Source organism: Pelobates fuscus, chromosome 3 (genome assembly GCF_036172605.1).
Source record: "Pelobates fuscus isolate aPelFus1 chromosome 3, aPelFus1.pri, whole genome shotgun sequence".
Lineage (NCBI taxonomy): Eukaryota > Metazoa > Chordata > Amphibia > Anura > Pelobatidae > Pelobates > Pelobates fuscus.
The window spans coordinates 412,774,249-412,797,030 of NC_086319.1; the positions used below are offsets into that span (position 1 = coordinate 412,774,249).

The following is a 22,782-nucleotide window of genomic DNA, read 5'->3' on the forward strand; positions in this document are numbered from 1 at the left end:
ACTCTCAAAATCCTTTCTCCGCTTCTGGATCAGATCAGGAGCTTGCCGCATCTGGCACCTAGACTGACTCCTGCGTCTAGACACTTTGTTCCTCCTGAACTCCAACTGGAGCTCTTACAGTGTCTTCACGAGAGTAAGGTGGCTGGTCATCCGGGCGTTTGCAAAACATATTCCTTGATCTCTAAGGATTTCTGGTGGCCTTCTTTACGGAGGGATATTAAGGATTTTATCGGAGCCTGTGAGGTCTGTACTAAGACTAAACTACCTAATTCGCTTCCTTGTGGTCTCTTACATCCCCTGGAAGTTCCAGAAAAACCTTGGTCCTGTTTGGCGATGGATTTTATTGTGGATTTGCCTGTTTCGAAAAAGCACACTGTTATTCTCACAGTGGTGGATAGGTTTACCAAGATGGCTCATTTCGTGCCTTTACCTAAACTTCCGACTTCACCTGAATTAGCGGAGATTTTTGCTAAAGAGATCTTTCGCTTACATGGGATACCTTCCGAGATTACTTCTGATAGAGGTTCCCAGTTTGTTTCACGTTTCTGGAGATCATTCTGTTCTCAACTAGGCATTAAATTGAATTTTTCTTCTGCTTATCACCCTCAGTCTAACGGAGCCGCTGAACGTACCAATCAAAAGATTGAACAATGTCTGCGTTGTTTTGTTTCTGAACACCAGGACGATTGGGTCGGTCTGATTCCTTGGGCAGAGTTCGCACACAATAATCTTGTTTGCGATTCAACTCGCTCTAGCCCCTTTTTCATGAATTATGGTTTTCATCCTTCCATTCTTCCGTCGGTTCCTTCTTCCCAGGGGGTACCGTCGGTTGATACTCATGTTGCCAATCTGAAGAAGTTGTGGGATCAGACTCGACAAATTCTCCTACATAATTCTATACTGTATAAAAAACACGCTGACAAACGCAGAAGGCCGGCTCCTAGTTTTGTCCCTGGTGATAGGGTATGGTTGAGTACTAGAAACATTCGTTTGAAAGTACCGTCTATGAAATTCGCTCCTCGCTACATTGGACCCTATAGGATCCTGAATCGAATTAATCCTGTTGCGTATCGCCTAGCGCTCCCCTCTGCCTTACGTATTCCTAATTCCTTTCATGTTTCCTTGCTAAAACCCCTGATCTGTAACAGATTCTCCTCCAAGGTCTCCTCTCCTCACTCTGTTCAGGTTGAGGGTCAGGAGGAGTACGAAATCAACTCCATCATCGATTCTCGAATCTCCCGGGGGAAAATTCAATACCTGGTTGACTGGAAGGGATATGGTCCAGAAGAGAGGACCTGGGTACCACAGGAGGATGTCCATGCTCCTCGTCTTCGCAGGGCTTTTCATTCCCGCTTTCCATCTCGTCCCGGTTCCTTCCGCCCGGTGGGCGTTTCTGAGAGGGGGGGTACTGTCAGGGTACCTGTAGTCTCTACCCCTGAGACGGGTAGAGACTTAGACGTTTTTCCATCCAGACGGCATGATTCTCCCGTTCCTCGCGGTCCCCTCGTGCATGTAAACGCCGGCCGCGAGAGAACTATGCCTTTTTGTAACGTGACGCTCAATAGTCGACGTCATGACGCTATTCTAGCCCAACCTGTCAGTCAAATCCCGGACACGAATCAGGTCTCGGCGGAGGCGTGATTAGTCTCTAGAATCAGGGTATTTAAGGGAGCTCTCAGCATTTGCTCATTGCCCTGTCGTGGTTCTAGCCAGCCTAGTCACACAGTGCTCTTGTATTCTCCTGTCTTTTGGTTCTGACCCGGCTTTGTTATTACTTACCTGTCTTCTCTGTTATCCTTGACCCGGCTTGTCTCTCGCTTACCTGTCTTCTCGTTCCCTCGACCTCGACTTGTCCCTGACCATTCTATACGTAGTATTACGTTAAGTCCGGCCATTCTAAGGTCCGGTATACGTATTTGCTACTCTTTGTACTCTGCGTGTTGGATCCCTGTCCCGATCCTGACAAGACAATGTTCTACCCAAGAACAAGAATATTCATCTAGACCAATTTCTTTTAGTTTGAAGACTAACCTATTGTAAGGAACAGTATCAAATGCCTTGGCAAAATACAAGTAGATCACATCCACTGCAACACCCTGATCTATACTTCTACTTACTTCTTCGTAGAATGCAATTAGGTTAGTTTGACATGACCTATGTTTCATAAAACCATGCGGATTATTACTAATAACAAAGTTCTTCCCAATGAATTCCTGAATAGTATCCCTTAATAGCCCTTCAAATATTTTCCCAGTTACATAAGTTAAGATCTATAATTACCAGGCAAGGATTTTGAACCCTTTTTAAATATGGGAACAACATCTGCCTTCCTCCAATCCTCCGGTACAACACCTGAAACAAAAGTATCTTGAAAAATTAAATACAGAGGTTCACTTATTTCCCCACTTAGCTCCTTAAGTACTTGTGGGTGAATACCGTCAGGCCCCGGAGCTTTATTTACTTTAATTTTCTTTAATAGCTGTAGCACCTTGTCTCGAGCTATCCAATCACAAGCTATCTGCAAATTTTTGCAAGGTTATTTAGTTTTTTAAGGGAGATAAATATATTAGTGTCAAATGGACCTGCAATACAGCTAAGAAATGGGGGAGATGCATCTATGGACATTTGAGGTGAGGGTTATTCAAGAAAAACAACAGAAAGATTAGAAATCACAGAGGTATGAATGTAGGGATATACAACCATGAAACAAATAACAAGCAAGATATAAGGACCAGAGTTGGTAAAACTCAACTTTAGCATAATGGACAAGACATAAAGGCGATAAAATAGGCAATCTGACAAGGATAAGCAAAGTATCACTAACAAAGGTTGTAGTGAAAACAAGTACATATATAAAATTAATAAATGTAAAAACACACTGAACAGAAATAACAGGGTGTGTATAATATAATAAAATAATGGCCCTTCCAAAAGCTACCTGTAGCAAGGGGCAGTGAACCAGCTGATGGGGCTCTGTGTTGCTTTCAAATCTGGGGCTGGATAGCTTAACTAAGGCAGTTGCATAGAGCAGTGGAACATACCAGAAGGATAAAAAAGTGAAATACAAAGACAAAAGAATTGCATCCATGTGTTCGATGTGGATCAATGAAGACACAGAAGAAATTCAACAAATAGTTACCAAAGGCAAATTAGTAACAATTTCAAAGCCAGTAGTTGTTTCTAAATACACCAAAAACATATGTGCTGTGTACTATGTTAGTTATGTCTTTCTGCGAAAGTTAGTAAAATGGTGGAGGAAAATGCTCTGTTGGCTGCTTGAAGTCACAATAGTATACAGCTTTATGCTATACAATCTAGACTGAAAGCAGTCAAAAACATTTTGAATGGCATTGATTGAGCAGTTAATTGGGCAAGTTCGAAAGGCCAATTTACAAAAACAGCATCTACATAAGACACTGAAGACAGGCTGAAAGGTAAACTTCACTTTGTGATAAAAAAATAAATAAAAATGAAAAATGAAAAGAACAGTACCAAAGTGTGTGCAGTATATAGCAACAGAAAAATCAAAGGTCAAAGATGAGAAACTGTCTACTTCTGTGAAACTTGCACAAGAAAACTTGACTTATATCCAGGTGTCTGTTTTCACATTTATGACACAATAAAAAAATATAAAGACTAACATAAATAAAAAAAATGTAGAATAGTACTTTTTAATTGGTTTTTAGTTATAACAACAACAACAACAAACCTGTGTTGTAGAAAAATTAAAATGTTTTTTTTTGTTTTGCAAATTTATTGGAACACAAAGGGTTAAGCCTTGATGGTTGAAATTATTGTGTAATTTTGTTCTTCTGATCCTGAAAAATGAATCCTTCATATTTGCATTACTCTGTGAAGCCTTTGGAATTTGACTTTGAATACTTCCAAGGAACTGTAAATCCATTCCATGGTGCTCCAAGGGCGGTAGCAGTCTCTATTTGGTTCCCTGAGAGCAACACTACCTTTGAATTAGAAACAAACATGCTTTAACTCAAATTGGAGTTAATTAAGCAGTGAAACTTCAGAGGAATGATCAATACTCAAAAAATGCTGAATTAAGCTAAAGTTGTTATGGTGACTACAGTGTGCCATTAAGACCATTGTTAACTTACTTCCTAATTCTGGATGCTGACTGTGTACCATAATATTGTCATATTAAAATTATTTATATTACTTCAACTTTTAGTGAAAACTAATTTAACCAAAACTGAATAAAGTATTGAACTCAATGTATAAGTTAATGTTTCCATGAATTAGTAAACATATATTTTATAAGAGCGCTCCTAATGTTCTGATTTTGAAGACTGTATATAATTGGGTTGAAAAATGGGGTCACTATGGTATATAGAAGTGCTGTGACTTTCTTCACATTAAATGAGTGTTTTTTATAGGGTGCCATATAAACTGATATTAATGTCCCATAGTACGTACCCACCACAGTCAAATGAGAGCTGCAAGTGGAGAATGTTTTCTTTTTCCCTCTGGTAGTGGAAATTCCAGATATTGTAACAAAAATAAATATATATGTGAAAAGAATAAAAGAAAATGGGACCAATATAAAAAGTACAGTTAAGACAAAGCTTACATGTTTAACATTTGTGTTGTCTGAACAAGACAATTCCAGAAGAGGAGCAAGATCGCAGAAATAGTGGTCAATCAAACTGGCACCACAAAAATGTAAACTATGAACACAAATAATAAAAACAGACATTATCATGAATGCAAAAATCCAGGTTGCAGTCACCAAGCTGAACTGAAGTGTACTGTCCATTATAGACATGTAATGTAATGGCCTGCATATGGCCAAATATCGGTCGTAGGACATCACTGTAAGAAGCAGACATTCTGCTGCTGTTGAAACACCGTAGAAATAAAGTTGTGTAATGCAGCCAGTAATGGAAATTGAGCTTCTTCCTTTAATGATTATATTTAGCATGTTTGGGACTATGTTTGTGGTGAGAAAGATATCAGACATTGATAAGTGACTGATGAAAAAATACATGGGAGACTTTAGGCTTTTCATTTTTGATACTAATAAAATAATTAAAAGGTTTCCCAATATTGTCCAGGTGTAGATAAAAAAGAAAAGACAAAATAACAAAGGGCTAACAATCTGGGGATTCTGAAATCCCAAAAACAGGAATTCTGCCTCTTCCAACATTTCCTAAAAATAAATAAATAAATGAAAATGCAATTTAACAGTTTAAAAACTCAACATCATTTAATAAAATAGATATGGTCACCATTTTCTGTTTCTGTGGCTATTTCAATTACTGTTATTTTCCTATCAGCTTGAATTAACCTGGCTACATTTTAGACATTTGTGCCACAATCTGCTGCTTTTTGGATATTTGATTTGAAGAACTGAAGTTCTTGGCCATACCTGCATGCATTGAGCTACTCACACATAATGCTCTGATTAGATATATGCATGATTCAGCAAGTGTATCATATTATCCATAGACATATTTGGCTAGAAACATAACCATGCATATTCATATTGAAATACATGAAATAAATAAGTAATACTCACAAAACAATGGGGGTCATATAAAAATAAATGAATGAACCCAGAAACTCAAATCCACATTAATTCCCTTTTTTAACGAAACATATGATAGTTTGACTTTGCACATATTTTTTTTTCTTCTAGATATTTCAGACATTCATTTAAAATACTTAGACTTTAAGTTCATGTATAGAGTCAGCTGTCTTTAATTCTGTGTAAACCTGGGATATTGAAGATGAATTTAGGAGGAATTACTGTAGAGGACAAGATGCAGGATGTCAAGGCTAGAGATACACTGATCAGCCACAACATTAAACCATAGACTGATAAAGTGAATAACATTGATTATATTGTTATATAGGAGTGGAATATATTAGGCGGCAAATGAAAAGTCAGTTCTTGAATCGCATGTGTTGGAAGCAGGTACATTCTTTTTTTATGTGTATAAAATGATGGAGTTAGGAGTGCCTCTACTGTCTGCAATTCTTTACCATTTGAGAAAAAGGTTGCCTAGTAGTGATGTACCGAACTGTTCGCTGGCGAATAGTTCCTGGCGAAAATTTCGTGTTCGCAACATCACTATTGCCTAGTACCTTTTATTTTTCTTACTATTTATCCTAGGAGCAAGGCCTTCTTTTGAAAATATGAAAATACCCATCCAATATGCTTCACACCTTTGTTCTAGCTATACGTAAGATTTAACATATGCTAAATTGAGATAGAAATGTGTGTTGGATTTTTATATGGTTGCATTACTGTATAATGTTGATGTATTTGTACGCTTGAAATTGGTAGTAATGTAGTAGAATTGTATTCTTTAAGTATCAGGGAATTGTGATATCAAGTAAAGACTGGAGAGCTTACACTTGAAGTAACATTTTTTTTTTTAATAGGATTTTATAAATTACTGATGCATGTCTGTTAAATGAACTGTGTTCCATATCCATTTTATGTACATGAAACAGTGATACAGTGACAATAAAGTTGAAATTGAAATCTGAATCTTACCCCTTTTTGAACAGTTCCATTAGATGAATAAATGGGCAGCATTAGACGCGTAGAAGGCTTGGTTCCATATGTCCTTGTAAAATTAAAGTGACGTTAAATTCTGCACATTCCCAAACCTTGAATAAAATGTTTTTTCCTATATTGGATGTAATGATTTTTATACCTTTCGTAAAGCACAGCAATCCTCTAGGTAATTCCAGTACGGAGCCTTGTGTATAATCAGAAAGGTTCTATAGAATAAAATGAACCATTGCTATAAAACATGGTAATTAGCTTAACCCCTGAAGGACACATGACATGTGTGACATGTCATGATTCCCTTTTATTCCAGAAGTTTGGTCCTTAAGGGGTTAAAGGGACACTAACGTCACCCAGAACACTTCATCTTTCTTTCTGGCCTAGTATTTTTAACCTTTTAATGTTTACTTTTTTATGTATTTTTCTTAGAAACTGCAATGTTTACATTGCAGGCAGTGGTGGAACTAATGTAGAGAGGGCCCTGGTGCAAGAAAGTATTTTTGGGGCTCCCTCTACTGAAAGAGTGGTCAAATGGTAGATTCTCATCTGTCATACAATTACAATGATTCTATGCCAGATAGGGATCTATCCTTTGCCTATTCTTGCAGGGTTTTATTTGTGTGCAGTGTTTGTGGGTTTGAATGTAAGCATATTTTTGTATACGAGAGTATATGTGTGCATATAGGGGTATATTTGTAAGTACTGCTGTCATTGGAATGCAGTGGTGTACTTGTGTGTAGTGTTTGCGCATTAATGCAGGGGTGCTTGTATATACTTTTAGTGTTTCAACACAGTGGTGTGTTTGTCTGTAATGTTTGTGTTTGATTGCAGCAGTATGTTTAGATGTAATTTTGCCTTTTAAATCTGGATGTACACTTGCAGATTGCAAGAGTATGTTTGTATGTTGTGTTTGATTGCATGAATGTATTGTGGGGATATTTATGGGATAATAATAGTAAACAGTTGAGAATTGCACACTATTTCAATTCTCAGATCCCAAAGATCGTTATCGTGTAAGTGATATGTATTCCATACAAATAAAATCACAATTTGTTATAAAAATGGATACAATTTATTGTGACAAATTAAATAATAATAATAAGTAACATGCATGACAATAATCAATGAATATTTAGTATAACATAGTATGCAATACAATATGGTGTTGTAAAAACATCTTCCAATGGCTAAGACAAGATTTATGATTGTCTTTCACAGAGAAACGAAAGTGAAACGTACACACAGACACAGCTTTGCAGCTTAAGGCCATAAAACTTTAGCTGACAGTTAAAATAACCCTTTCAAAGCTGGCTAGACCTCCTAAATAATTAAGACCCATTCTCCTGTGATTTTAAATAAAATAAAATTTATACCAGCTCATTAGTCATTTCCTGGAACCATCAAATAAGAGTAATCTACCATGTTCTATAAGCAGAATTTTAACTTGCCTAAATAGATATTTTATCCTATTTTAGGGCAAATCAATACATCTGGATAAATACAACGATATGCTAACATGTGATATGTGATAAATACATCATTATTCAATTCTATCTGCAGAATAGAATGCCATAATTATATATTCTTTAGTAACTAAGATTTCTAAATATCGAAATCTAATCGTGATTTATCCAGTCATATATCATGCTATTAGAAAATTTTAATAAATTTAGATTAATTAAATGAAGCCAGTATATTTACCAGTTAAAGAGATGTTCTCAGGTAGCTAAGTGTCAAGGAATGTTTCATGGGTCTCTTTCTCTGCTTTTCTTAGCCTGCTTCCGACTGCCTTGCCCCCGACTTTTCTCTGACTTTCTCTGCATGACTTTGACTTCTGACTTTTCTCCTGACTTAGCCTGCATACCTCTCTCTTCCCTTTGTCTTAACTTTTAAAGGGCAAGATTTTCTGTTCGTCACTAGGTAATAGACCAATAGAACCCGGGAGGTGTTGTTACCTTCCAAATATCAATTTACGTATTTGGTCTATAGAGGGCAGTCTCGCCTAACTAAACATTCCTATCCAGGAAAGAGTTAACTTTTCCTGGTGGCTATTTTGACGTCATTTACCTTATCTTTATAGTTGTCTATAACTTAAGTTTTCTTGTCATTTCAAAGGTTTCTTTAAGTTTAATCCAGACTATGTGTCTGGCAAATTCTGCTATAATTTCTAATATGACAGTTATAACTAAATGTGACCCTGAAATTACAATGGGATCTTATACAATATCGAAAGTAAAATTAAATTATTTAATCTTCTCTGTCACAAATGTCTGGGTTTAGAATTGATTATATTCCATTAGCATTTAGACAGTCTGTCCATCCCCCGTTCTCATCTCTTATCAACAGGTTTGTATATACTAAGCATTCCTTTAGCTCTGGCAAAGTGGTTAGTTTTACAGAAATGGCTAATAAGGGCTATAAGCTAATAGCAGTTAGTTGTCTGCAAGCGTCTGGGTGTCAGGCCTTCAGCGTGTGCTCTGCCAACCTCAGCAAGTGTAATTTGCCACTCATATCTGGTGTCTCTATAGCGTGCATTTAAAACCAAAAAACTTTTTTCACTGTAATAGATTGAAGAGCAGTTAGTTGTCTGCCAGCTTCTGTGTCAGGCTCAGTGGATACTGTGCCCATTTGCCCAGTGCCACCACTGATATCTGGTGTCTCTGTAGCGTGCTTTTACAAAGAAAAACAGTTTTCCAGTGTAAGCTAAAAGTAGTCAGTGTCCTTAAAGCGGGTGTGTCAAGCCTTCCTTCAGCGTGTGCCCTGCAGAACCCTGCCAGCGTACTTTGACAGTTGCCACTCATATCTGGTGTCTCTATAGCGTGCTTTTGCAAAGAAAAACAGTTTTCCAGTGTAAGCTAATAGCAGTCAGTGTCCTTAAAGCGGGTGTGTCAGGCCTTCCTTCAGCGTGTGCCCTGCAGAACCCTGCCAGCGTACTTTGACAGTTGCCACTCATATCTGGTGTCTCGATAGCGTGCTTTTACAAAGAAAAACAGTTTTCCAGTGTAAGCTAATAGCAGTCAGTGTCCTTAAAGCGGGTGTGTCAGCCTTCCTTCAGCGTGTGCCCTGCAGAACCCTGCCAGTGCACATTGCCACTCATATCTGGTGTCACAATTTTGTGCATTTAAAACCAAAAAACTTTCTTCACTGTTATAGATTGAATAGCAGTTAGTTGTCTTCAAGCGGGTGTCAGGCCTACAGCGTGTACTCTGCCAACCTCTGCCAGTGCACATTGCCACTTATTTCTGGTGTCACAATAGCGTGCATTTCAAAACATATTTTTTTTTCACTGTTATAGATTGAATAGCAGTTAGTTGTCTTCAAGCGGGTGTGTCAGGCCTACAGCGTGTACTCTGCAGACCTCTACCATTGCACATTGCCACTCATATCTGGTCTCACAGTAGCTTGCACGCATAGTACCACTAATACCCAAAAAAATGACAGGCAGAGGCAGGCCACCCCGCAGGGGCCGTCGTGGTCGTGGTGCTGTGATTCCCTTTTGCCCTAGAATAATGCCCAGTTTTCAGAAGCCACGTACCCTGAACTTGAAAAGTTCTGAGGACTTAGTTGACTGGCTAACACAGGACACCCAATCTTGTACAGCCTCCGCTCAGAACCTTGACGCACCATCCTCCTCCAGCTTAGCTTCAGGCACCTCTCAAGATAGCACTCACCCGCCTGCCGCCACCACCAAAACTAGCACCACAGCCGCTTTACTTGGTATGTCAGAGGAGTAATTCACACATCCGTTTGAAGAAATGAGTGATGCGCAACCATTATTGCCAGAGGATGTAGATAACAGGGATATGTCTCAGGCAGGCAGCATTACACACATGGACGTACGGTGTGACGACTATGATGTTGTACCCGCTGCTGCTTCCTTTGCTGAGTTGTCAGATACAAGTGAAGCGGTTGATGATGACGATGCGTCCATGTATGTCACGTGGGTGCCCGCTCGGCAAGAGGAAGAACAGGGCGAAAGTTCAGATGGGGAGACAGAGAGGAGGAGGAGACGAGTTGGAAGCAGGGGGGGGGGCGTCGCAAGGAGCTAGTGGCACAGTCAGACAGCATGCATCGGCACCCGGGGTCAGCCCGACAGCACGCCAATCAACGCATGCTGTGTCCACCACCAGAATGCCATCATTGCAGAGCTCAGCAGTGTGGCATTTTTTTGTGTGTCTGCCTCTGACAACAGCGATGCCATTTGCAACCTGTGCCAAAGGAAACTGAGTCGTGGGAGGTCCAACACCCACCTAGGTACAACTGCTTTGCGTAGGCACATGATCTCACATCACAAACACCTATGGGATCAACACATGAGTACAAGCAGCACGCCTACTCTAAGCCGCCATCCTCCTCCTGGTCCAGCATCTTCAGCCATGTCAACCACTGCTGTCCTTCTTGCCCCCTCTCAACCATCCACCACTCCGTCTCCCGCCTTGAGCAGTTCCCGCTCATCTGCCCACAGTCATGTGTCTGTCAAGGACATGTTTGAGCGTAAGAAGCCAATGTCACCAAGTCACCCCCTTGCCCAGCGTCTGACAGCTGGCTTGTCCGAACTATTAGCCCGCCAGCTTTTACCATATAATCTGGTTGAGTCTGAGGCGTTCAAAAAATTTGTAGCTATTGGGACACCGCAGTGGAAGGTACCCGGCCGGAATTTCTTTTCACAAAAGGCAATCCCCAACTTGTACTCGATTGTGCAAAAGGAAGTCATGGCATGTCTGGCACACAGTGTTGGGGCAAGGGTCCATCTGACCACTGATACCTGGTCTGCAAAGCATGGTCAGGGCAGGTATATCACCTACCCTGCGCATTGGGTAAACCTGCTGACGGCTGACAAGCAAGGAATGCGTGGCATTGCAGAGGAGTTGGTGACACCGCCACGAATTGCAGGCAGTCCTGCTGCCACCTCCTCTACTCCTCCTACTCCATCTTCTTCCATAACCTCCTCGGCTGAGTCCTCTTGTGCCGCTGCTTCTTGCTCCACATCAACGGAACCCCCCCAGCTCCCCAGGTACTATTCCACATCCTGGATACGGCAGTGTCACGCCGTCTTGGGTTTGACTTGCTTGAAAGCAGAGAGTCACACCAGACAAGCACTCCTGTCCGCCCTGAACGCACAGGTGGAAAAGTGGCTGACTCCGCAGCAACTGGATATCGGCAAAGTGGTGTGTGACAACGGAAAAAATTTGATAGCGGCATTGAAGTTGGGCAAGTTGACACATGTGCCGTGCATGGCACATGTGTGTAATCTGATCGTACAACGCTTTGTGCATAAGTACACAGGCTTACAGGACGTCCTGAAGCAGGCCAGGAAGGTGTGTGGCCATTTCAGGCGTTCCTACACGGCCATGGCTCACTTTGCCGATATCCAGCGGCGAAACAACATGCCAGTGAGGCGCTTGATTTGCGACAGCCCGACACGTTGGAATTCAACACTCCTAATGTTCGACCGCCTGCTCCAACAAGAAAAAGCTGTTAATGAATATTTGTATGACCGGGGTGCTAGGACAGCCTCTGGGGAGCTGGGAATTTTTTTGCCACGTTACTGGACGCTCATGCGCAATGCCTGTAGGCTCATGCGTCCTTTTTTTTTTTTTTTTTTTTTTTCAACGTATATTCAAATTTTTAGTATACAAATGTAAAAACATATCCCATGCTTTACCCATTTTACAGTACAACTGTACACATGCAACATAAAAGAAATCACTGAAATTCAACAACACAAAGCCCTCATGGGCTTTGAGGTGTTTGCCAAAATGCATGTATTTGTAGCCCAGATATAACAGTGGCTATAATTAACCTATGTAAACTTGTCACATCTGGCACACTTATATATTACTAAACACAGAATAGTAGTGAACTAAAAAACAAATAAAAAAATTCTGGTATTTGAAGAATATATTCAAATCATTCGTTTTCTGCCTACATTTTGTCATTCAGTTTTCAATTCAGTACAAATAGATGTTCAGTGAATAAACAGCTTAATATGGGGTTGTTGCTTGCTAAAAACAGACAGTTATGCTTTCTTCAGAAAACAATTATTGAACATTTGAAACTCCCATAGAAAGTATGGCTTTCAACTTACTGAGACAAATTAAAATTTCAGCTTTGATGTTCAGCACATTACATGTATTTTTTTCAATATTTCGCTAAAACAAAACAGTTAAAAAAAAACAAAAAACGTAAATATAACAAAACTACAACATTTATGCAAAAGGTTGAGGTCCTGCAGTAAAATGTTGATCAGATAAGAAGTTAGGTGGTATTATTTGTGAAAGAGAAGAGATTGGCTGGGTCAATGGACAATGGATTTACTGCATGAGTAGGGGGCAACATACCATGCCAGCCAGGGTAGGCTGCTTCTGGATACAATGGAAAAGATGGATATGGGAGACCTGCTGGAACAGTATTTGGCACATGGAGAGGTGGCATAATATTAGCACCCTGACTCTCTCCTATAATTACAGAGAATTCTCCTGGGAACTGAAGGCCATTGCTCAAATTTTGGAGCATATTCATGATCTCAGGCATGCCAACTTCCTCTCCTGTATCCTCAGAATTCTGATTCCACTGCTCAAAATTTGGGAAACCTGGAGGAGGGAGCCCTTGCTCGGCCATTTGTCTCTCCTCTCGTTCAACATCTGCTAATATGTCAGAGAAAATATCATCTGGAATATCCAAACCTTCTTTATGTTTCTTGGAAGATTTTTTGGGATAAGCTGTCCAGGAAGGATGGCTTGGAAGAAGCAAGATCAGAAGCAGAATAGGATGGTTGCCTTCCAAACCTGGACCTCCCAAAGGACGCAATCTTTGAGGGATGGGTTGGCCGGCAGGTAGAGGCACTAGGAACGCCTCCATGCCATGACTTCTGATGATTGCATATCTCAGCTTCCGATTAAGATAAGAATACAGCCGAGCATATGAAACTGCATCACTTGACGTTCTTTGATTCAGTCGGATCACACACATGTCCTTGGTGCACTCTGGCCAGATACGATCCACATATTCCCAAACAGACTCTTGCAAAATGCATCCTTCGGATGTTAACACTTTTGGTAAATCCTGGCAAAGATGACTGCTATAACCAGACTCTGGCGTGGCTGTAACTTTAAACTGCTTTATAGAGAACATGTGAAGGAATCCCTTCCACACACTTGAGTCTGCTGGATCTGTGAGTCTAGTATCTGGATCATACAATTTCTTGTTCTTCTTTTCAATGCATGAAGAATGTTGATTGCCATTAGTTATATGGTGTTTCCATATTTTCTCTGGTTTCTTGGTAATTACCCATTGGCTTAAGTCAGCATCACCTGGGGGGTTTATCAGCCCTTTGCATATAAGGCAGTCCTGATCTAAAAGGTGGCTCTTGTGTTGGGATGTTGTGTCCATTTTCTCTGAGATGCAATCCTGCTGAGAATCCTGAGGCTGCCACACAGAATCAGACAGATCCTCTAGGGTCAAGTTCTGATCCGGCACGGTATCAATTTCAATTAACCCCTTGTGTGTCAGCTTTGTCATCTGAATCTGGTATGGCTGTCTTTGCTCTTTCTCGATTAGTTCCAGTGCATGTTTTCTCTTTTGAATTCTCCAGTTGGCCAGCTCCTGTGCAGCCATTTACGTTGCACTCATTAGAACCAAACACTGTGGGGTGATTTCACCAAGGACCACACGACGGAATAGGATCTGATTTTTAGGGTCCTTCAAATTGAAAAGGAGGATCCGGTATTTATTCTTATATCTGCTGTCAGTACACAGGAAAAGTTTAAATATTTCTTGTTCTACGTTCTCTGCAACTCCACGCACCGACTCATCCAATACGTGAAGATCTGGGGTTTCTCTGACTCTCCTCAGTAGTGTATCAAACAGAGTCTGCACTGTGGTAACACGGACATCTTCAGGACATAACTCAACTATTTGCAGATAGGCAGTCTGCAGCTTCTCTTTTTCACCTGTTCTCTTCTTTCTCTTATGCGTATTCTTGTCTATATGCAGGTGGTCTCTTGCCTTTCTTTTAACCAATTCGTTCCTTCCATATGGTTTCAAAAGATCTCTGGCATCATTACTTTCAACGCAAATAACGTCATCATAGTTAGTCTCCTCATTATTCACCGGGAAGAGAGTGTTTGCACTGACTACCCACAGCATGCTCTTGCCATTGCCTACTCCACCTTCAACGACAGGGTGCAAGTCCCAAGGAGAAGGATCATTCACTTTATTATCTGTCTTTATTTCACAAGTAGTGCCTGGAACATCCTCATGGGTAACTAGATGTAAATCTGGACTAATGTCAACCCCAGGGTCTGGAAAATCATCAATTTGAAATTTTTCGAATAATCCCAGTGGGCTGCCACATTCTTCCTCCTCTGATGGTATTAAAGTTTGCAGAGATTCACTATGGGGTGGTGTCAAGCATTTTGGAGAACAATTAAGCATCTCCATCCCAATACGTTTCAGATGTCCTATCAGCTCTTCCACCCTATGCGATACTATGGGCAGGCTACCCGTGACGTCATTACTCACGGCCCTATTTCACACGGACACTCTGTGTCAGTGTGTATCATGGTGTCTGTGGACAGGGAACAGTCTCTATTCTGCTCTGTGTCAGTGTGTATCATGGTCTCTGTGGACGGTGAACAGTCTCTATTCTGCTCTGTGTCAGTGTGTATCATGGTCTCTGTGGACAGGGAACAGTCTCTATTCTGCTCTGTGTCAGTGTGTACCAGGGGTTTTGAGGACAGGTGTCAATCCATATCTGCCAAGTGACCCTATGTAGGGGGAACAGTACCTATTCTGCTCTGTGTCAGTGTGTATCATGGTCTCTGTGGACGGTGAACAGTCTCTATTCTGCTCTGTGTCAGTGTGTATCATGGTCTCTGTGGACAGGGAACAGTCTCTATTCTGCTCTGTGTCAGTGTGTATCAGGGGTTTTGAGGACAGGTGTCAATCCATACCTGCCGAGTGACCCTATGTAAGGGGGACAGTCTCTATTCTGCTCTGTGTCAGTGTGTATCATGGTCTCTGTGGACGGTGAACAGTCTCTATTCTGCTCTGTGTCAGTGTGTATCATGGTCTCTGTGGACAGGGAACAGTCTCTATTCTGCTCTGTGTCAGTGTGTATCAGGGGTTTTGAGGACAGGTGTCAATCCATATCTGCCAAGTGACCCTATGTAGGGGGAACAGTCCCTATTCTGCTCTGTGTCAGTGTGTATCAGGGGTTTTGAGGACAGGTGTCAATCCATATCTGCCAAGTGACCCTATGTAGGGGGAACAGTCTCTATTCTGCTCTGTGTCAGTGTGTATCAGGGCTGGGCTTTGAGGACAGGTGTCAATGTTAGGTGATTTCTGCCCTTTATGGATTAAAAGCAGACTCTGCATCAACTGTGCAATTTTCCATGGAAGTTTTGCCATGGATCCCCCTCTGGCATGCCACAGTCCAGGTGTTAGTCCCCTTGAAACAACTTTTCCATCACTATTGTGGCCAGAAAGAGTCCCTGTTGTTTTGAAAATTCGCCTGCCCATTGAAGTCAATGGCGGTTCGCCGGTTCGCGAACATTTGCGGAAGTTCGCGTTCGCCGTTCGCGAACCGAAAATTTAGGGTTCGCGACAACACTAATCTCCAGCAAAGTCTTGAGGTGTTGGGATATATGGTCGCTAGTCTAGTCGGTACCATGGTTTCAGCAGTATTGCGGTACTGGCCGGTGTGTCTGGTAGTTTAGGGCGATGTCTATGTGGGACCCAGAATAAGTACCTAAGGCCCTTGGGGCAAGCCCACATTGATTCCATCTCCACCCATTGTGGTGTGTTGTGGGCTGTGTGTGCCTGCAGGGCGTGGTCATCAGCGCTGCCCTATAGTAGGTTCTCTCCTCTGGTAGTCCTAGCCCTCCCTGCTCTAGGGGTTTGGTGAGTATGCTAGTGGCTACCCTGATTTTTTTGTGTGCCCACACGAAGCTAGCGAGAGTCCTTTGTAGACGTTGCAAGTACGCATTGGGTAATGGGATCTGTAGCGTTCTAGTCAGGTATTGGAATTTTCGGCAGCAGCAGTTTCCCCTTTTTTTTTTAAGAATTTGCCAGAAATCTTTTTTTGAAGTTGTTCCCCTCCTCTTGACACGATCAATGACCTGAGAGTCTCCGTAAGCAGGGTTGACCTGTTAGTCCCGTTTTCCATTCAAGTTGTGCATGATGTCCAGGCTAGGTTTCCAGGGACAAATGTTGTAGCCTGTTGAACGAGGTGACCTTGCTCGGGTCCCAGGTGTGCGGTTCCTAAAATCGCTGCCATATACACGTCCATTGATAGGAGACGCAACAGGTATTAAACTGATAAGAATAGTACTACTAAGTTAACACACCTTATAATAACGCAGAGAGAGGCAACGCAGAGAGAGGAGTCTGAAGAAAAGGAGACAGAGGAGGAAGGTGGCTTTGAGGAGGTGGAAGACCAAACACAGCAGGCGTCCCAGGGGGCTTGTTGTCATCTTTCGGGGACCCTTGATGTTGTATGTGGCTGGGTGGAGGAAGAGACCTTCAATTACATCAGTGAGGACAAGGAACTGGACATGGCTAGCTTGGTATCCAACCTTGTGCAAATGGACTGTTTGCGTTTGTTTGCGGTGCGTTAAACGGGGAGTTTGGTCTGTCACTGTGAAGCGGGCGTAACCCTTACACTACCTGATCGATACAACATCATACAGTAGGTCCCCCCTCATTATTTTTATGGCCCCCACCCACCGCTCTCGGGTGGGGGCGGGGGGGAGGACAGTAGGCCCCCCCATTGTGATTTATGCCCTCCACCCACCGCGCAGGGGTGGGGGCCGGGGGGGAGGACAGTAGGTTCCCCACCTTATCCTTATTTACTGAATATTCCCCTGTATAACAATGTTTGGCATTTAGTGAATATTCCCCATTCTGCTCTGTGTCAGTGTGTATCAGGGTCTCTGAGGACAGGTGTCAATCCATATCTGCCAAGTGACCCTATGAAGGGGGAACAGTCCCTATTCTGCTCTGTGTCAGTGTGTATCAGGGGCTTTGAGGACGGGGAACAGTCTCTATTCTACTCTGTGTGAGGAGGAGGAACGGGAAATGAGTAGCTCGGCATCCAACCTTGTGCAAATGTGGTCTTTCATGCTGTCGTGCCTGTTGAGGGACCCTCGTATAAAAATGCTGAAGGAGAATGACCTGTGCTGGGTGTCCATGCTACTAGACCCCCGGTCTCTATTCTGCTCTTTGTCAGTGTATATCATGGTCTCTGAGGACGGGGAACAGTCTCTATTCTGCTCTGTGTCAGTGTGTATCAGGGGCTTTGAGGACGGGGAACAGTCTCTATTCTGCTCTTTGTCAGTATGTATAATGGTCTCTGAGGACGGGGAACAGTCTCTATTCTGCTCTGTGTCAGTGTGTATTAGGGGCTTTGAGGACGGGGAACAGTCTCTATTCTGCTCTGTGTCAGTATGTATCAGGGGCTTTGAGGACGGGGAACAGTCTCTATTCTGCTCTTTGTCAGTGTGTATCATGGTCTCTGAGGACGGGGAACAGTCTCTATTCTGCTCTGTGTCAGTGTGTATCAGGGGCTTTGAGGACGGGGAACAGTCTCTATTCTGCTCTGTGTCAGTGTGTATCAGGGGCTTTGAGGACGGGGAACAGTCTCTATTCTGCTCTTTGTCAGTGTGTATCATGGTCTCTGAGGACGGGGAACAGTCTCTATTCTGCTCTGTGTCAGTGTGTATTAGGGGCTTTGAGGACCGGGAACAGTCTCTATTCTGCTCTGTGTCAGTGTGTATCAGGGGCTTTGAGGACAGGTTTCAATCCATATCTGCCAAGTGACCCTATGTGGGGGGAACAGTCTCTATTCTGCTCTTTGTCAGTGTGTATCAGGGGCTTTGAGGACGGGGAACAGTCTCTATTCTGCTCTGTGTCAGTGTGTATCATGGTCTCTGAGGACGGGGAACAGTCTCTATTCTGCTCTATGTCAGTGTGTATCAGGGGCTTTGAGGACCGGTGTCAATCCATACCTGCCAAGTGACCCTACGTAAGGGGAACAGTCCCTATTCTGCTCTGTGTCCGTGTGCATCAGGGTCTCTGAGGACAGGTGTCAATCCATATGTCAAGGTGTCAATATGTCATATGTCAGGTGTCAATTCATACTCATTGCGATTTAGGAATGTTAGGTTATTTCTGTCCTTTATGGATTAAAACCAGACTCTGCATCAACTGTGTAATTTTCCATGGGAGTTTTGCCATGGATCCCCCTCCGGCATGCCACAGTCAAGGTGTTAGTCCCCTTGAAACAACTTTTCCATCACTTTTGTGGCTAGAAACAGTCCCTGTGGGTTTTAAAATTTGCCTGCCCATTGAAGTCAATGGCGGTTCGCCCGGTTCACCGGTTCGCGAACGTTTGCGGAAGTTCCCGTTCGCCGTTCGCGAACCGAAAATGTTGTGGTTCGCGACATCACTAAACTTCAATAATTAATGTGTTACCCAGATGTGCAGCTTTACCAATTGCTGTAACAGCTGTACTTCCTCATTAATAATAACATTAGGCGGTAATACCATATCTCAAACAACCATTTCCCTTCTTTTGCCCCAAGCAGATATCTACCCATAAAGCTTCCACATTTCCTCATCACATTCCACTTGCTTAAGATTTGACTTTAACTCATGGTTTATAAACAAACATGTCCTTATTTTCCTATCCTTCCTAAATAACGTGTAATTTAAGTTAACTGCCCAGTTATATGTCTCATCCCACCACATTTCTCTTATGCCTATTATGTCTTATTGCTTATGTATGCTATTGCCTCTAGTTACCCAATTTATTATTAGTTAGCCTAGATTTAATATTATCATCAGTCACTTCTACTTTATGTGACTTTTTCTTACTACTACATACCTTCTCCATTCTAAATGTGCTCCTTCATCTCTCTAAAGAGTCCTTTGTCGATTTTTTTGATTTATGTACCCCCATTACCATTCATTTAAAATCTACTCCAACCTTATAGCCATCATTTCCCTCAGCACAGCAGACCCTCTTCTGTTTAGGTGCAATTCATCATGGCTATAAAGATTGTACCAAGTGCAAAATCTGGCCAGTTCACTAAAAAGCTCAAACCCGCCTTCCTACACGATGCCTTTAGACACACACAAACCTCCCTAGACAGCATGTTTCTGGAGTCGCATACTTCCCAGGATCTGCTCCATAACTAATCGCCTACTTCTATTGATACTTTTATCGATACTGGAACAGACTTTATACCTTCATGTTGCTCTCTAAAATTCACAACTCTTGTCTACCCAATGTATTAATAGCAGACTCTATTGATGCTAAACTGAAAATTGACCCATGTCCAATTTCTGGCTGAATAGCAGGTTAGAGTGGAGGACATTACCCATATGGAAGAGCCGATAGATTACTCCCAGAACACTTACTGCAACTTTAGGATTTGGCAGTCATGGGTGACTTATTTGCAAAACATATGGAGTGGTGGACAGGTGTCCCGAGGGCAATCCTCCCCTAATGACAAATGATTTTTTTCATATCAGTTTTCATTCGTTTTATTTTTAAATGTTGCACTATATGTCTACATACAACATACTTGGTGGATTATATATATCTACCTCGGTCACCTAGCTCCATTAAGTATATTTTAGTTATAATTTATGTTATAGTTTTGTTCCATCATTGCTTCATGGATGTGTTACATTTGTATACACCCTGACATACATCTGGATAAGGCATTCTGTAATGTACTAGGGGGTTACTATTGCTTGATTGTATTATGCGTACCTATTATGTGATGACTCTAATTAGTTCTGTAAGTTTTTAAATTGTAATAAATAGATAAACATGTCAAGTATGCACAGGGCATCTCTCAATTGGCAATTTAATCAAAAACACTTGAATGAAGTTCCAGGGGCTCATTGAAAAAAGTCTGGATTCTATATTAGTTTACTGAGCGTTTTCTGTTTTGCATTCTGCTTTCTATGGTAAACACATCATGCAGGTTAATGTGAATTAATATTTAACTTATGTAAATCAATTTCTTTATAACTGTCTTAATATCATGGTTTCTTAAACTGTATATAATTGGATTCAGTAATGGGGTTCCCATGGTGTATAGAAGAGATATGGCTTTATCGGTGTTAAAAGATGATCCACTATTTGGAATAATGTATACGGTTATTATAGTTCCATAGTACATGGTCACTACAATCAAGTGAGAGCTGCAGGTGGAGAAGGCTTTCTGTTTTCCTCTCGTGGAAGGAATCCTAAAGATGGTGATAAATATCGAGATATACGAATAAATAATAAAGGAAAATGGTAAAACAGAAACAAGGATGGCTAATACAAAGTTCGTAAGTTTAGCAATTGTAACATCTGAACAGGACATCTCTAAAATAGGTGCGAAATCACAGAAAAAATTATTAATTATGTGAGGGCTGCAAAAACGTAACTGACATACAACACTGGTCAATACTAATGAAAATAGGAAAGCAAGAAGCCAAGAAGAAATAACCAAGTAGATTTGAAGTCTAAGGTCCATGATAGAGGTATAATGTAAGGGTTTGCAGATGGCCAAATACCGGTCATACGACATCACTGTGAGAAGTAGGCATTCTGCACTGGCTGAAACACCATGAAAGTACATTTGTGTGATGCAACCAGCGATGGATATTGTACTTCCACCATTAATTATAACATGAAGCATGTTCGGAGTTATATTTGTGGTGAGCAAGATATCTGACAATGATAACTGACTGAGGAAGAAATACATGGGAGATTTTAGACTCTGGACCTTTGCCACCAATAAAATAATTATTAAGTTTCCAGTCAATGTGAAGATGTATATAGAAATAAATAAAAACAACAAAGGGTCAAAAAATGAATCATGTTCAAAGTGTAACACTTCCGTCCAGTTCATTTCAACAACAATCTGAAAAAAATGCATTATTTGTTATTTGTGTATCTTACATTAACACGACTTTACACAATAGCTCTCCAGGGTTTATTTGGTCTTTGGTATTGGAACTTTACTCCTACATTAATACAATTATTCAGGGATGAAACTAACAATTCCAGGAAATTTTCTAAACAAGAAATTGTGAGGAAAAGACCCAATGGTTTGCAATAAGTTGGATACAGATCTGAGTAGGAATTTATTTTTTAAGTTGACTATTTTTGGCATCAAATTTCAAATCCAATGGTCAATTCAAAGCCTTTCAAGTTCAATAAATAACCATGATAATTTTTAATTCCAATGAATAAAAATGCCATGATCTCGGCATTTAGGTTCATGCCTCATTCTAGTAAGTTTATGTGATCACATTTAATCAATGACATATTGATATCAGCAATCACATAATCAATGACATCCTGTGTTACCTCTTTAACCCCTTAAGGACACATGCCATGTGTGACATGTCATGATTCCCTTTTATTCCAGAAGTTTGGTCCTTAATGGGTTAAAGAAAACCTGGCGACATAACCAAGGACATGATCAACAACATTGATAATTATATGTATAAGAAAATAATTTTATGTACTAATACTACCCATGATTCACCAAATCAAAGCTTTAGAACTCATTTTACTAATTATTTTAGTGAGTGCAGGGGATGAATTATTTATCTGTTTGTGTTTGCTTTATCCGTATGTTATAACTCTGAACTCACTAATCTCAGCTTCTTCTTCTCCTTGATCCATCAACACATCACCTCTTGTGCATTCAAACTTACCTTGTTGAATTTACTTTATCTATACATGTTATAAGATATAATACAAACAGCAGCCTATAAACTTTAAAACAATTTCAAATCTAAAGATGTATGGGAAGATAAATCTTTAAAACTGTATTTGTGTGTGTGTGTCATTAGTCCATATTTTGTTTACATTTTGATGTTTGCGGCATTACCACCACTGATAAATGCATTTTCAGGATTTGCCTCAATTCCCCCTTTTTTAAATTAGTACGTAAATGTATCATATACTGTATTTTATATGTTTTTATGGTTGTTTACTATCTAATGTCATATATGTCTATAAAAATGTTTCTCATCACATGTTTGGTGGGCCGGTTCTTTTATGAGGTAATTTGGTCTCAGTTAGTAAGAAATGCTCTCTCTAAGAATATCTGAGGACCTGTTGGTGAGGAGAGTTGTATCACTCGGCCAGTGAGACATTAATGACTTTGTAATGGCAGTGCTTGGAGAAGTGCAGGTCGAGGTGTCCATTTCGGCATGTGAAGATTGCTATA

At 41.0% G+C, this 22,782-nt stretch overlaps 1 protein-coding gene across 1 annotated transcript; it reads right to left on the bottom strand.

The window, feature by feature from the left end:
* Nucleotides 1-20,550: 20,550 nt before the first annotated feature.
* LOC134602036 (olfactory receptor 6M1-like) lies at nt 20,551-21,303 on the bottom strand. Its single transcript, XM_063446538.1, has one exon. It carries the CDS (start codon nt 21,301-21,303, stop codon nt 20,551-20,553), a length of 753 nt encoding a protein of 250 aa, XP_063302608.1.
* Nucleotides 21,304-22,782: the final 1,479 nt, after the last annotated feature.

Coding starts and splice junctions, on each gene's coding strand:
- LOC134602036 (XM_063446538.1), bottom strand. CDS start 21,303: ATGTATTTCTTCCTCAGTCAGTTATCATTGTCAGATATCTTGCTCACC.